Source organism: Buceros rhinoceros, unplaced genomic scaffold (assembly GCF_000710305.1).
Source record: "Buceros rhinoceros silvestris isolate BGI_N320 unplaced genomic scaffold, ASM71030v1 scaffold20092, whole genome shotgun sequence".
Lineage (NCBI taxonomy): Eukaryota > Metazoa > Chordata > Aves > Bucerotiformes > Bucerotidae > Buceros > Buceros rhinoceros.
Window position 1 is genome coordinate 1,083 of NW_010401587.1, and position 13,037 is coordinate 14,119.

At 37.6% G+C, this 13,037-nt stretch overlaps 1 protein-coding gene across 1 annotated transcript in view; it reads right to left on the minus strand.

The window, feature by feature from the left end:
* Positions 1-7,940: 7,940 nt before the first annotated feature.
* Positions 7,941-13,037, minus strand: part of KCNH8 (potassium voltage-gated channel, subfamily H (eag-related), member 8) — a 51,890-nt gene continuing 46,793 nt past the window's right edge. Inside the window, exon 10 of the mRNA XM_010132305.1 lies at positions 7,941-8,651. Within this exon, the coding sequence (XP_010130607.1) occupies positions 7,941-8,651 (711 nt within the window). The remainder of the gene's footprint in view (positions 8,652-13,037) is intronic.

Below are 13,037 nucleotides of genomic sequence, written 5' to 3' on the forward strand. Positions count from 1 at the left end.
AAGCTGTTGCAGGACCTCGGATAAATTTTTTCTCTGTTTTGAGCTACTCCTTGTTTTCATAGGTTGAAAGCTCTCTGAACTTCTTATTCTCTCCATGTGCTGTGATGAATACAACAGACCCCTAAACTCTTTCAGGTGCTCCAGGTTTTACCGTGATGTGAATAATTACTAAACTAAGCTCAATAGGATGACATTTATTTTCAAATACAGTTTTCTTATTGAAACGAAGGATAACCAATGCTTCAAAAGACTGCGCTATGGCTCTATTGAGAGTCTTGTCAAATATCCCTGAGAGTTTTTACAATTCTCCTGTTTTTTGTGCTAGTTGGTCTATAGCTAATAGCTCTATAGACACAAGCTTTTCATAACAGCTAGCTGCCAGAAGGCTCTGTCCTTACCAACAGCTGAAAGGATAGTAATGTTTATGTACTGGTTTGCATCAGAAGTAGGCATCTTCTCACCTTGGATGCTCTGTACTTGTCATATTGCTGCTGTTTATTCAGATTATTTACTCCTGAAAGAGATTATTAAGTATATTTTTACAAGGGTAAAGTTTTGCAAAAGACTAACCAGCAATTTTCTTTCTTAAAAAACTTTGCCTGTTGCTAGAAAGACGGTGAATAAGAAAGATTTGCCTTATCTCTGACAGAAGTGCAGGTAGCTATTAGTACACATTCATTAGTACATTCATCAGAGATCTGTAGTGCAAACTGTTAATTTTCTATAGGGCAAAATAATCTTGTGACCACATTTTTTTAAACCTGCAGTAGCTGCTTGACAAGCCTGACCCAGTAACATTTAAAAATACTATTATGAGAAGGTGTAGCATACAGAGAATGTGTGTGTTGGGTGTTTCCCCCCCCCAACCCCCCCATCTGTTAGATTTCCTTGCAACTAAAGGAGCGGAATACTTTGCCATTTGCTTTTGGAAAACAATTCCAGACTGATGAGAGTGAGATAAAGAAATGGTTTTGTTTGCGCGGTTATAATTTTCTTTTCCTATAAGCAAGTCTCATACAAGAAGCCCATACGTTTTTCACATACTACAAGCTTTCAAGTTCGGTTTAATAGACATTTGTGTGGTTACTGGAATAATGTTGAAATTTTCCTAGTAAGTATGTGAGCTGTATTTCTCTGGATTGGTGCTGTGTAGTGGTGGGAAAAAAATCCAGCTGTACTAAGTCTATGTGCTAAGTTACTGTGGAAGGAAACTCAGGAAGTAAATGGTTGACGGTGTCGGCCTTTAAGGAATCATAATTAGTCTGTGAAGTTACTGCCTATTGAGACTTGTAGTTCCAGTTAGTCTCATGGTACAGCTGGTTTTGCTCTGTGTCTGCAGAATAAAAAGAAAATGATGTCTGGGTTTTGATTGTTTGTACATAGGGTGGTTAACATGTTTTTTTCTTCTTGTTGAAGAAAGCTTTGGTTTTAGAAGAAGCAAAAGCTTTAAGGTGCTTCATGCAGAGAAAATTCTCCAAATATGTGGATTTTAAGTTACTACAGTGTTGTCTATTGTTTTATTAGGGCAAGCAAAGGAAGAAGATGTCCATTTAGTTGCACAAAGGCATCAGAGGTTAAATATACTAAAAATAAGGAATCAGAGTGGTTACCATGGGGGCCAGGACAGGGTGAATAGGTACATGTCACACACCTCACATGAAATGTGAAATTTATGTGCAAATAAGATGGATTTGCACATGTGTAAATTTATGCTGACTGTCCTAAATCCTTAGGATGCGTGGACTTGTTAAATGTGAAGGCCTGTGAGTTCTTAATTCAAAAAAATCCTTCTTTATCTTTGCATGTGTCCCTGAGAAATCTTCTGCGGCTTTTTGATTTACTTAATGCTTCCACTGTTGTTTCTTTAAGACCCTAGGATTCATCTGTACAAACTCAAAACTGTTTTGCCTGGTTTTGAGCATTTTCTTTGTGATGCTTGCAATGCCTGAACATCCTTAGTGCAGTAGTTCCTACAGTTATGATTTATGACATTGTTAAGTAACTCTTTTGCATTACATCATGCCCTTACATTTTGAGAGAATCAACTATAATAGGTCAAAGGCAAGTAAAAAAAGAATTAATTTAATGAATTCTCTGAAGTTGTAACTTTTAGGGAACCTATCAGAGAATATTGAGGTTGATAACACAACATCTAGGATAAGAAAAATGGAAAATTGAGGAAGCATGTTTCTTTTCAGTGCTCCTCATAGTGGAAGCATTTATTCCATGTGAGATATAATTATGCTGATAGTTTATCCTATAGTTAGATAAATACTATTTAGTCATTTACCATTGTAATATATAATCTGGAAAATCTGATGTCATTGAAGATAAAGATCTTTACTATTCCCTTTTCCTGCCTTGCCTCTGTTATACTGGGATGTTTCTTGGTTGTGTGTAAGACTTTTGGATTTATCATGGCAAAAATTAACAGGTTCCTGAAAAGCTGTGGAGAGAATAAATTCAAGTGTTAATCTCTTGTACATGAATGCCAAGACTTAAAATACACCATCAAGACGTAAATGTAAATATTAAACATTAAAACAATTTGAAAGAGGAAGGTACCTCTTCTCCTCTTGCACTTTTGTGGTTCTGAGACCTGTTTGAAATGAGTCTTTCAACTCTTAACCTTCATTAACTTCCTTCCTGGAGAGCTTTCCAAAGTCCGGGAGACTTCTGGTTTTATATATATGAAGTAAAATTCTCTTTTCATCAGCTGTTTTCTCTAAACGAAAAGATCAAATCTGTGACATTTCTTTGTGTTTTAGAAGCAGGAAATTGCTGTTTCTTGTCATTGTTATTGCCACTGACAGCGCGTGATAGAAGAATTACAGAGACTCTGGGAAGAGAATTTTATGAAGTACAGAGGAGGTCAGTGGTTGAACTGGGAATAATGATATGACTTTTATGCTCATCTTGGAAGGGATAAGACTGATTTTGTGAATGGCATCGTCTTACAAACTTGCAGCTATGCTTTTTTTTTTTTTTTTAAATTGGATTTAACTGTTTTGACAGTTTGGAAGATGGAAGATGATGGGAGACAGGCTTAGGTTTTTTGTGAGAGGTTATCTGATTTTCTGAATGAAGTAAAGACTCAGTACCACGTAGGCTGGTGGAATTGATGACTGCTGTGCAAATTGTCCCTTACTGAGTTGGGCAATGCAGCCAGGAAACCGAGTACCAGCCTTTCCACTTTTCTTATTGGTTGCTTCATTTCTGCCTAAATTCCCAGCTATAGCCCCATTCTTTTAACAGCGAGGTAAGTTATTAGAACTGTTTTTCTAGAAAATGGGAATGTGACTGTACATTTTCTGTGACAGTGTGTCTCACCAAGTGGGGTGTGGGTAGCAAGTGCTTTTGGATTAAGAAGAGGAGATGCAGAAAAGGTTGAGAAATCCCAAAATGTCTTTTGCGAAACACAGGATCATTTACAGGTGAGGCTATTGACACAGTGTGTTACAAAATTGCCTCATAAACCAAAATTATTTGAAATTTCATGTGCAGTTAGCAGATGGACAAATTGGAGAGTAAATTGTTTGTGGCAGATAACCAACTGACAGGTCAAAGCAAGGTTATCACAAAAGCTGGGTATGACTTGTGAAAAAAATGATGAGTATTTGCAGGATTTGTGATAAGCTGTGTTTCTTAAGTTGAATCTAGTAGTTTTGATGAGCACAACACAATTACACATCTTTAAAAATATATCTGAAGATACAAAAGCAGAAGACAGGAAAAAATTAATGGTGATCCTACTTTTGGGGTTCGTGTTCTTTTCCTTTGCCCCCAATGCCTCTTTTTGTTTGATCCCTCTCTGCACCCCCCGCCCCTGCCGCCCTTATCAATGGAGGCAGCTGCAGCATTGTGAGAAGGTAACAGTGCAATAGATTGTGATGGTTTACTGCCTGAGTCTTGACACAGACCAACTCTGCTGTCCCACTGCATGACTGAGTGCAGTAACCACTTAGTGCATTAGTAGCAGGCCTAGGATGTTTCTTTACAGGGAAATGACCAGGAAATGAGAAAAGAAATAATTGAATTTAATGGCATTATAAAGGGGTTATAAAAGAGAATGGGTGAGGGGAGAAAAAAAAATAGAGGGAAAATAAATAAATAAATAGATTACAGTTACTGTTCAGAAGAGGAAACTAACAGTGATGAAAAATGCAAGAAAGGAAGAAAATGTAGCAAATTCAGGAAATAAACTGATGCAGAGTTAAATGGGAAGAAAAATTCTGAGACAAAAATAAATTCAATTTTTTATTTTTATAAAGGTTAGTGCAAAAAGAAATACAGTAAATTGTCTGAACCGGGCTGCTGGATCTTAGAGTATGGAATGCTTGTGTTGGTGTTCATAATGAACACCTTTTGCGGGTAACACTTGAATATTACAATGGTTGTTGCTTTAAACCCAGAAATCCTCCATGACTACAGTGTCTGCAGAATTATTCTGCCCACGGTTCGGAAATTACTGTTCTATACCAAACGTATGTACCTTCTCATTTGTCTCTCTGAATTGTCATTTTACTTTCAAAACTGAAATTTATTGCATTGGTTACCAGATATTTTCCAACAAAAGCTGCTTGGGGCATTCACTTCCTGTGGATTTCATAATACAATGGCGTCAGAGTCAAAAATAGAACCAGTCTTCAAATTCAGGTTTCTATTTTGCTGGTCCTCCACTTTCCTTACGTTGTTTTGGCCGTGAATGAACTCCTGTCCTGTCCTGTCCTGCGTTCCTTGAGCTTTTCCCTGGGAGGCAGTACACTCACCTGTGTGATGCCCATCTTACAGACTTTTTGCAACCCAGGTAATGGATATGTATGTTCCTTGAAACTATAGGGAATACAAATGGCATAGTGTTTGCCAAATTTGTTTACGATATATTTGACACTTGGAGAAGCAATGAACTGCTTAGGACAGATATCCTGGTGCTATATTGTCTCAATTACCACACGTGCTTTTATTCAAGGATTAAATGTACAACAGTAAAGCTATGGCTATTTATGCAAAGTGGCTTTTTCTTTCCACTGACCTTGTTATGCTTTTGTATAAAACTAAACACAAAAACTCCACAAGAAAACATCCAGTTTTAATATCATGTCACCAGTGTTTATACTGGAGAAAAAAGACAATGCCAGAATTTTACAGCATATACAATATGGTTAGAATTATAGAATCATAGAGTGGTTTGGGTTGAAAGGGACCTTGAAGATCATCTAGTTCCAACCCTCCTGCCATGAGCAGGGAACCTTACACTATATCATGTCACCAGTGTTTATACTGGAGAAAAAAGACAATGCCAGAATTTTACAGCATATACAATATGGTTAGAATTATAGAATCATAGAGTGGTTTGGGTTGAAAGGGACCTTGAAGATCATCTAGTTCCAACCCTCCTGCCATGAGCAGGGAACCTTCCACTAGACCTGGTTGCTCACAGCCCTGTGTAACCAGGCCTTGAACACTTCTAGGCATGGGACATCCACAGCTTCTCTGGGCAACCTGTTCCAGTGCCTCACCACCCTTGTATTTACGTATTGCTTATAAAATGAGAAAACAAAAACTTCTCCCAATTTTTATATGTATTGGAGATTATTACATAATATTGGGAACCAAGCATGGTAGACAAATCGTACATTTGTGCAGCTCCAGGCAATGGCTGAGATGTGGTGGGCTTAGACTGGCCTGTTTATTTCATTAATGCAATAGTTTGAGAGCAGGTTACCTTGTGTGGCACGGAGGGGGCAGCAGTGAAGAGTCAGGATTTGCGGACAGCTGTGCTGCACGTGCCCGTGGCATCCCAAGGCGATACGGTGTGCTGTCTGGCTGCTGAGGTGAGGCAATGCCGTATCACCACTGAGCTTCTGGCTGCTCTGCCAGGACCTCATCCCTGCTGCCACACACTTGCAGCTCCTGACCTCTGGCAAGTGGGGCTCTGGCAGCATGCCCCCGCCCTGGGTGTAGGAGTCAGGCAGCCTTCCCAGCCCTGTCCTCCTGCCCTGTGCTGAGATGGGCTGGATGATGGCAGATTGCTAAAGATGAGCCAGGACTGACTGTAGAAATACCTTAGACCTCTGTCTGCTAGTGTTTGTTATTTTGATTTTTTTTTTAATTCTTGAGATATGCCTTATTTAATCAGCACTTCTCCATTGAACCTTAAACTAAGTCAAAACTGGAATAAAGGTGAAGTAAGAAACCCCATATATAAACATTTAGGTTGAACCGCTGACATGCTGACGAAATTCCATCAGCTCAAAATGAGAGATGACTTATTGTTCTTTGTACCAGTGGGAAAAAAGAATGTGAAAGGATGTAAGTTGGTCACAGAGTATCAGCTGGGATTTGTGTTCCCGTGCACAACCAAATGTTAAGAACAAACTTAGTCTTTGAAGTTTTCAGGAAAAAACTGGTAAGGAGTTAAGCATAAATCTGTGCTCTGTAAAAATTTTAATTTTATAACAATCACCACTTTGCATTAATTATTAAATGTAACTGAATTTACTTCTCAATTTTAGAACATTTGTTTTGGGTTATAAACATCTTTCTTTAGAAAGCTTGCTAAACAGGATGCAGATATTGTGCATGCTCTGCATCTTTAAATATGTAAATAAAAGTTCCGATGCCAAGCATTAGCTCTGGTTGCAATGTAGCAATATAATTTTCTAATACGTTAAATACTGAAAAAGCCTTCAGATTTCCTTTGGGCATTAGATCATGTTCTGGATTAAATAATTTGCCAAATCTGTAGTTTGGGTTTTGGTTTTTTTTTTTTTTTTGACTAAAGGTCAAAGCTGTTTTTAAATTTGTAAATAAAAAATCATCAAATAAATAACAATTTAAAATGTATTTATTTGATTTTGACTAAACCATTGTAATTTTATTCTTTAATATTCCTCAGTTTGCACAATGGTTTTCATCTCTCTTAATTCTCTTGTCCAGATATAAAATCCCCAAATAGGGATGTGTAGTAAAATGTTGACTTACTCTTATCAATAATAGTGCAAAATTAAGATATAAACCAAGGGTACTTCACGTTATCTGTATAATAATTAACTTTTTAAGTGGTCATAACTGACAGTATGGGATACAACATTCCAGCTGTGCTATTTTTTTAAATAAAATAATACCTAAATTTATTTGTGTTCCACCTGCATGAATACATTTATTGCAAATTGCATGCACATAAAAGGAATCCATTTGTAAACTACGTAATATCTTAACAATAAATAGTATTTGATCTAATACATGATGGTAGTGCATTTCTTGTTAAAACTGCAAGCTTTTACCAAAGTGAAAACAAACTCTTATTCTTCTTATAAATATTGCAAATAATTTTTAAGTACATGTTTCATACCAAGTATATAAAAATAGTATTTTTAGATAAATTAAGAGGTTTCATTTACGTGACAAATAACGTGCAACAACTAACCACTCTCTACCAGCTCTATTTGGTTGATTGTCTAGATGACATGCAGCGATAATTGTCCCTTCGCCTTCACAGAACTGACAAACAGACCAGCAGGACCCACGATCACCTGAAGCAAACAGTGCCATAGCATTGTTTGGGAACAACAGTCAGACGCTCAGGGAAAACCTTAGCTTCCATGAACAAAAGCCACCCACAACAGTCCCTTTGTCCCAAACCTCCAGCTGTTCTGACCCTCAGGGTCTTTGGACTACCACAGAAGTCTGCCAAACAGACCAGTAAGTTATATCTGTATACAAAATGCTTTTCAACATGCTTCTAGAATCTAGAATTATTTATTTCCTATAGTATGAACTGCAATACCTTTTCTTACTTTCTATAAACCCGAATTTTCATGTTTGTAGGTCTCCACGATCGCCAGAGAAAAGGTCAATTAAAGCAGTCATGCAGTACTCCCTAAATTGAAAACTGGCAGCTGTGGAACATGCTTTGAGTACCACTTCACTATTTCTCATTATACATCTATGGCTTGGTAATCTTTATCTTTAACATCCCTTGTGCTTGTCACAATGTCTGTTGGGAAATCTGGGGTCTGTGCAGAAACTACTCCGGCTGTTCCTTCCCGGTCCCATGATCCTGGCAGGTTCTCCAGGCTTAGTGAGCTGATTGCTCCTTGGCTAAAGCTACCTTCTTCAGATCTGCTGGGGAGCACGAGGTGTAATGATGTCTCTGATGAAGAGCATACTGAAGAAGAAAGAGTTGCTGATATAGACTGAAGAGGTGTCAAGGTAGTGTCTGAACAGGGAGAGGTGCATCCCAAAAATTGCAAATTGTCTTTCTGAATTACCTGATACTGGGAAGGGGAGTTGTGAAGACCCGGTGTGTAATAAAATTCACTGTCCGTAGAATTTTGCAGGTTCAGTTCTGTTCTTTGGGGACTGCTACCTACAGAGGACAAATCTGTATTCCAAATGTCACATAACGTGTTGCCACGGCTAAGTTGTGCTTTGGTGCAAGTAAAGTTCCCAGCTTGCATGTGTGTGCAAGGCTGATGCGTAGTCCAAGCCATTCGAGACTGCAGACTTTCCAGAGTAGGACTTCGAGATATGCCATGCACAGCACAGAACCCTGGAGGCTTCTGGGATGTGAGCAGCTTCTGCAGAAGGTGCGTCACATTCTTCATATCCTTACTGAGTTGTGAGACTTCTTGAGTTAAAGTTGTCACCTGGTACAGCAGGGCAAAATATCACAGTGTGTATTTATTCAGTCATACGTAACGTCGTGCGTAACAATATCTGCTTTGATCTTGGCACACTTTAAAGAAATAACTTTACTAATGTGTGGGAAATAGTCTGTGCATCTACCTAACCGCACGTACACGTTACACTTCATGTGGCATATTGGAATAATTAAAACAACTCAGTAAAAACTTGTGATGGAAACACTGTGGGCATAATTCACCTGCTCTTAAATCATACTGTATATATAAAGAATGGTCTTAGAGTCAGAACTGAGATGATTTCCAGTGACAATATTACATCAACATCTTCTTGATCAATTATTAGATACTTTAATGCATAAACCTTTTTTATGAACCAATTTTATACTGATGAATGGTAAAAAAATGAGGTCTTGTGAAACATCGTTCAGAAATAGACGTGAAATATTCTGTTGTCTTCATAGCAAAATAAAAGAAACCCATACCCACATCTTGCTGTCAGGTGCAAGCAGTAGTTATATGAAAATCTGGTGGACTACTACTAAAAACAAACAAACAAAAAGAACAGGGTAGGGGAAGAAAAAAATCCTGGAAGCTCTAAAAGCCTGGTACCTCTAAACATTTAAACAATGTAAAAGCCTGTGAAACCATTTGCTGCCATGTTCTTATGTTTATTGTTGAAAGGTATTGCATATAACACTGAGAGAGGTAGTAATCCATAGCATAGATTACTCTGATGTGTATGCAAAAGGAAGGGTTTTTTTTCTATTAGACTTTTTTGTTTTGTTGTTTGTTTAATGCTGAAGCCACTGGTAGCATTCAATTAATACGTGAATTAGGTGAAGTTTTAAACCTCCTCAAAACTGCTGGTTTGGGTGGGCATTAGATTGTCAAGTTTGTGTTTTATAGTAACTTGAGATATGAACATTAATGGGGACATTCGTTAGCAAGTTGTAAGGACGTTTTGTAGAATGAAAAGCCAAATTCAGACATAAAAGTGACCCGCCCATCATTTGAAATGTGTTTGTATTTCATTTTTCCTTCTTAAGGAGAAGTTTGTGGAAAGCTAGTCAGTCAATTATTTTTAATAAAAAGAAATGAACCTATCCAGAGGGAGAAATGAACTTTGTGTCCATGGTAGCTAATCAATCTATTTTAGGTGAAACCACTGTCATTACTGTTAAAGTAGAGTTTCTCCTACTGATGCTAGTGAAATTACTCTGTTGAAAACCAGACATGACTGCACATTTATCTTCAGAAGGATAAACCACCTGTCAAAAAGAAAAAAAAGCTGATTCAGGGGGCCTTTCTTTATGCTGAAGTAAAGACACCACTGATTAGGTGCCCTACAGAGATCCATTTTCATGTATTCAGAAATAGAAATACAATTTTCATTTTTCTGGCAGGATAATTCCAAAGAAATCTGCTGAAAAGACATTTTAGGCTGGGTTTGACTGTGTTACTACAGTAAAGAAGTAAAGAAATTCTGAGTTAGAAGAAAAGTACGAAGCTCCAATACAGCTCCTATACATCTATTCATTTCTCTTTGAGCTAAGAGTTCAAACCGTCATTTTGTTTAATAATTTTGTAATGATGACACTACCCCTGGAGGGAAAATGCTTAAAGGGAGGAGGCCTGCGTGGCACACTGCAGGATCTCTCTCTGTCTCTCTCTCCACTTCTCTTCCTGCCTTGTTACCTAATTAAGTCATGCTAGATATAAAATAGCCAAGAGATCTCTTTCGGCCAGCTGAGATTAAGCTGTGAATGCCTGGTACCTCGTTTGAACTTTGGTTATGAGAGGATTTAAAATATGTTAGGAAAGTGATTTGTGAACAGGCTTCCTGTGGCGTTAGAGCAGCCAGAGAATGTTCTTGGTACTGTCAGACCATAGGGAAACTGTGAGACTGCTGGACAAATCAACACCACAAAAACTTCTGTGCTCCATTGGGAACTGGGAGACGGCATTGCACAACCTCCAAAAGCTTCTTTGGGAAGAAAGGGGGAAGAAAGACGACCAGACTCAAGGCTATTTTAGTTCAGTGGTCACCAGCTCTTTTTAGGATCATCACTGGCCCTTACTCCCAGCAGATAAAGCAACTTTGCTTTCTCTACCTAATTTGTCAACTTGCATCCATTTTACAGAGCTTTCTGGAGCCTTGCAGATAGGAAGATTGACACTACCTTATGAGTATGCACCTTAGCCAAACTAGGAATGCTGTGAAAATATCTGTATCTTCAAAAAACCTTGTTTTGTTTGGCCCATGTTTTTCTCTTTCATTTGTAATTACGTAAAGGCTTTTTTGAAGTTTAGTTTTTCTTTAACATGTTTCTTTTGCCAATTCACTGACACAATACAGCAAAAAATAATCCCAGCATCAGTACTTATGGCAGTCCTGAATTTCTGTTAAACTTTCTCAAGTGCCCAGATACTGTTTTTGGTCTCTCAGCTAGCTCTTAAACTGTGTTTTTCTCATAAGCTTGGTCTTGCACAACCATAGGACCTGATCTGATAAACCAGCCTTTGATGTATACTTTAATAGTTTCTAGTAGTATAATAATTTAAGATCCGAAGTAGTTATGCGAAGCTTCAGTAAAAAATTGACCGCCGTTTAGTGAGATCCGTTAGGACCAATACTGCTTGACACATAGGCAAAGCAATTATGTGATTTTCTGGATCATTTAAAACCTTTTCTGGATTTTACTTACTGTTTATCTTACCAGATTAAATCTCCAGTATCTGTACTACTATTAAGTCCCATCAATCTCTTTATTATTATACTTACACACTTACCTAGTATACTATTACTGCTACTACCAACACTACACTGTTTATGCTGTCCTTTTTACACCCTGCAGAGATTCTTGAGCAGATGCAAATAAGCAGGTGTAACAGGGAACAATTTTAACAATAATGTTAACAATTTCTGGTGCTCCAGAAAGTGCAAAAGAACTGAGGTTAGAAGGAAAAGAAATATTAAGACTATGCAACAGAAATTGAAAGCAGTGCAGCTTCCTCCTTACCTCCTTGCATGCTGGTAAGGCTATTCTCTTGTCAGGAGTTTGGTGGTTATTGCTAGGCAATAGAGCGAGTTGTACAAATGGTTCCCGCTGTGCTAGGCAGACAGCTTAAAATCATCTGCAAGATCCCAAATACACTGGAAATTCTGCCTTAACAGTTCTAGGACTTGAAAAAGATACTGCAATATTTCCTGATATAGAAACTGGGATTTAGGCAGATTTAACTTGAATTAGCAAAAGGTGCCTCTCCATTTGGTCAAAAGAACTGTGCTGGTACCTTTTTAGCAGACTCCGTTGTAAAGAAAGAATATCTATCAAAAGAGAGGTTATAAAAGAAGATTTTTTTTTAACATACTTTAATAATAATGCTTACTGATGTGCTGACCAATGTAAGTTTTAGTAGTTACATTTTGCATTTTCAAATTGCTTCTACAGTTGCAGCAGAAAGGGTATTTTTCTTTACTACTGGTATTAAACTGCTGTGCAGTTTGAATACTTTGTTCCATGTAGTTAAGTAGGAATGGAGGCGATTATATTTAAACCTTACCATAAAAGTGATGAAAACCTGTGTATAACATAAAAAGATGACGGTAATTATAGGTTTGTTTAAATGGCATCGGCTAAACAAGTTCCTATGTTTTTCCATTATATATTTTAGTGTTTTATTTAACTTTTTTTTAATGTTAATTTTTTTTACTAGAATGCCTATCTCTCATCACTCTTCCTGCATAAATCTGGAATATGCCTTTTTTTTTTTTTTTCTGATTAGGAGTCCAATAACATTGATATTTCTTTCTCTCCGTGACTTACTCCCTTTTTCAGTTCAAACCTCATCCAGACACCTTCCTATCGTGATTCTTTCTGAACACCGAAAGAAGTGAAGAAGAAAATTTGCTTCTTGAGAAATGGGAGAAGTTGCATTTTGGCAATGCAAGGAAGCTGCTTGGCTTACATTGCCTAAGGCAGCTTCTCTATTCCCTTGCTTGATGTTTCGTTGCTGCTTCTATTCTGGTGCTTCGTAAAGTCAAGAAGACTGTCAGCCAGAATGAGTTGTCTTTCAAGGCTCGGGTTTATTAGCTGCTGATACTCTGTTTCCAAGTAAGTGCATTCTTGGATGCATAAAATGAGAACTGAGCTGAAACAAACTTTTCACTCATAATCTAACAGCATCTCTGTGGCCATTGGTATTACACTGAGAGACTTTTATGATTTAATGGCACTTTAGGAATAAAGTTAGTTGCAGAATAAAAAAAAAAAAGCCTAAAAACCCTCCAGTGCAGCTACTCTGAGTTAGATGTACAGGATTTGTGCAGTGATATGATATTTCAGTTTCAACAAAATAAATCCAGAAATCTGGAAGATGGTGAAATTG